This window comes from Otolemur garnettii, unplaced genomic scaffold (assembly GCF_000181295.1).
Source record: "Otolemur garnettii isolate 467f Iridium unplaced genomic scaffold, OtoGar3 scaffold00130, whole genome shotgun sequence".
Lineage (NCBI taxonomy): Eukaryota > Metazoa > Chordata > Mammalia > Primates > Galagidae > Otolemur > Otolemur garnettii.
This window is the reverse complement of record NW_003852525.1, coordinates 5,012,707-5,015,768: the sequence shown is the minus strand read 5'-3', so window position 1 is coordinate 5,015,768 and position 3,062 is coordinate 5,012,707. Positions and strand designations below refer to the sequence as shown.

The 3,062-nt window shown below is 49.5% G+C and overlaps 1 protein-coding gene across 1 annotated transcript in view; it reads right to left on the bottom strand.

Annotated features, from left to right (window-relative positions):
• The window catches only part of SPINK2 (serine peptidase inhibitor, Kazal type 2), a 4,948-nt gene extending 1,955 nt beyond the window's left edge, over nucleotides 1–2,993 (bottom strand). Inside the window, exons 1-2 of the mRNA XM_003798192.3 lie at nucleotides 2,939–2,993; nucleotides 2,158–2,201 (exon numbers count right to left, since the gene is read on the bottom strand). Of these exons, the coding sequence (XP_003798240.2) occupies nucleotides 2,158–2,201; nucleotides 2,939–2,993 (99 nt within the window). The remainder of the gene's footprint in view (nucleotides 1–2,157; nucleotides 2,202–2,938) is intronic.
• Nucleotides 2,994–3,062: the final 69 nt, after the last annotated feature.

Below are 3,062 nucleotides of genomic sequence, written 5' to 3'. Positions count from 1 at the left end.
GTGCATGGCCTGTAGGTGTCTAAGCATTTGCTGGCCTGGCGGTGAGGATGGTGTAGTGCAGGCTAAAGTGAGGCACACAAGTAAGTACACACGCATATCTGCTTTGGACAAAGCGAACAGGGTGGGAAGACTTTCTCAAAGAGGTCTGCTCAGAGCTGAATGTTCAAAGTGACTTAACCCACTGAGGTCCTCATACGTCAAATAACATCTACCTGTCTGACCAAGTCATTGTGAGACTGGACCTAGAGACAATGGCCAGACCACGTATAAAACAAATCTCTGACCGACAACCAGCAGCAACTTGCCCATGAAACCAAGCCGTGATTTAGAATGACCAGCCCAGGAAGTCAACCTGCTATAAGAAATACTCACAGGAAGTCAGGCTCCTATCTCTAAGACCAGTCCAAGAAGCCAAATAATGGACCCTTTAACAATCAGCCCCACGTGACCAGGACTTGATGAATAACTGAGAGTGTCCCTAATTTTGTTTTCAACTCCAACTTAGAACCAACCAGAAAAAGCCAAATATGTACCCACCTGGGAACCAATCAGCCCACCTGCCACTCCCCGGGGCCACATCCTCCATTCAGGATACACTTGAAGCCTTCCCTTTATTCCATTATAAATCTTTCCCACTCCTCGGTCTCTGAGTCACTACCAAAATGCAAGTGATGGTATTGATTCCTTTGCCATAGAAAGCTCTCTAAACAGCCTTTGCTTGTTCTCTTTTTTTTTTTTTTTTTGCAGTTTTTGGCAGGGGCTGGGTTTGAACCCACCACCTCTGGCATATGGGGCGGGTGCCCTACTCCTTTGAGCCACAGGCACCACCCAGCCTTTGCTTGCTCTCATTTGCTTGGTCTTTATTTACATTCACAGAATTTAGAATAATTTGCCAAACTATGGCAACAACCTAAATGCCCACCAATCCAGGGATGGATTAACAAGCTGTGGTATATGTATGCCAAGGAATACTATACAGCCATGAAAAGGATGGAGACTTTACATCTTTTGTATTAACCTGAATGGAGTTGAAACACATTATTCTCCGTAAAGCATCACAAGAATGGAGAAGAATCCACTGTACTCAATTCTGATAGGAGGACAATTGATGACCGAATACAGTGTGGGGGGTGGGGCAAGGGGGGAGCAAAGAGAGGAAAGGAGGGAGGGGGTGGGGTGGGATCACACTGTGTGACACACCTCTTGGAGGTAGGACATAATTACGAGAGACTTGATCTAACATATACAATCAGTGTAACCTGGTTCTCTGTACCCTCAGTGAATCCCCAACAATAAATAATAATAATAATAATTTGATAAGGTACGTAAATGTCTGGTACAGGTCATGACTATTAAGCCATTGACCTTTTGAATCATTAAAATAAATATAAAAACAAACAAAGCCCCGAGACCTAAAAAACTGAGTGATTAGCTCAGTGCCTGAGGCTCAAGTGGCTAAGGCACCAACCACATACACCTGAGGTGGCAGGTTCGAATCCAGCCTGGGCCTGCCAAATAGCAATGACGGCTGCAACCAAAAATAGCCAGGTGTTGTGGCTGGTGTTGTGGCAGGCGCCTGTGGTCCCAGCTACTTCGGAGGCAGAGGCAGGAGACTCCCTTGAGCCCAGGAGTTGGAGATTGCTGTGAGCTGTGATGCCATGGCACTCTACCCAGGGCCACAGCTTGAGGCTCTGTCTCAAAAAAAAAAAAAACTGAGTGATTTTGGGTGGCTCCTGTGGCTCAGTGAGTAGGGCATCGGCCCCATAAACCAAGGGTGGTGGTTCAAACAGTGCCCCAGCCAAACTGCAACAATAAAAAAACAGCCAGACATTGTGGTGAGCACCTGTAGTCCCAGCTACCCTGGAGGCTGAGGCAAGAGAATCACCTAAGCCCAAGAGCTGGAGGTTGCTGTGAGCTGTGACTCCATAGCACTCTACTGAGGGCGACAAAGTGAGACTCTGTCTCGGAAAAAAAAAAAAAGGAGCGATTTTTAACTCAAAAGCACACTTTTGTCTATGCCAAAAGGCCTAAGAACCTGGTTTTTAAGGCAATCAAGACTTTCAAAAGTGGCAGGTCAGATCTGAACATCGGCCCCCACCCTACGGGTTTGGGTCTTCCCTGTCTTAGCAGAGACGATCCAAGTGGCTTCCCACGTACCGTTCTGTATCCTGAGGCATCTTCCCAGTCCGAGTCCAAAGAGGCTGCAGGGAAGAAGCACATCTTACAGTGTGTGATTAAGGAGAATTACGGTTCATAAGCGGTTTTTACGTCCATCTGGGGATTTATCCTGGCCACACACACCTTCACTCTTCTCTCAGGCTCGGCTTCTTTCAACCGCCTCCCCTCTGGCCCCATAAAAAGGGTCCACTCCCCACTTTCTGGCAACTCTCCTAACAGACCCACAGAAAGAACACTGGGTTCTGCTCCCACTCAGGTGGGTTGAGAAGGGATTTTGAAACTAAGGGAATAAAGGTTTCAGAAGTCATTCTTAAAAGTTAGCGACAATTTTTCCCTCTGAGGTTCCGGGTAATAAAGACAAAACTTAATATTAGGTGTTAAGCAGATTTGAAGGCAGCTTTCTCTTGAACGTTCACCAGTCCTAGTTCCTATACGTCCCCTGTGAGGTTCAGTAGGGCGGCCCGGTACGTAAAATCCCAACTCCTGATCTTGGGCACCAGAAAATCTACTCTCAAAGAAAAACAGCAGACAGCAGGATGTCACTAAAAGGAGCTGGCGGTGAAGCTAAATAAGGACTAAAGCGGGTCGCCGGCCCCGCAAGGCCCCCGCCCTGCTCTGCCCGCCCGGGTTGGGCACCGCAGGTGGCCCAGGTAACCGCCAGTAACGGGTTCACGGCGACAGGCCCGGGCAGGGGCGCACCCCCTCTGCGTGGCTCGCTCGCGGGTCTTCGCCCACCAGGCCCACTTGTTGAGCGAGTTACCTACGAAGACCTCCGTTAGGAGCAGCAGCACCAAGCGCAGCGCCGCGACCGCCATCCTCGCCCCGCGGCCGGCCGTGGGGACTGAGCGCTCCTGCGCCCGCACCTCTCGACTCGCAGCGGGCAC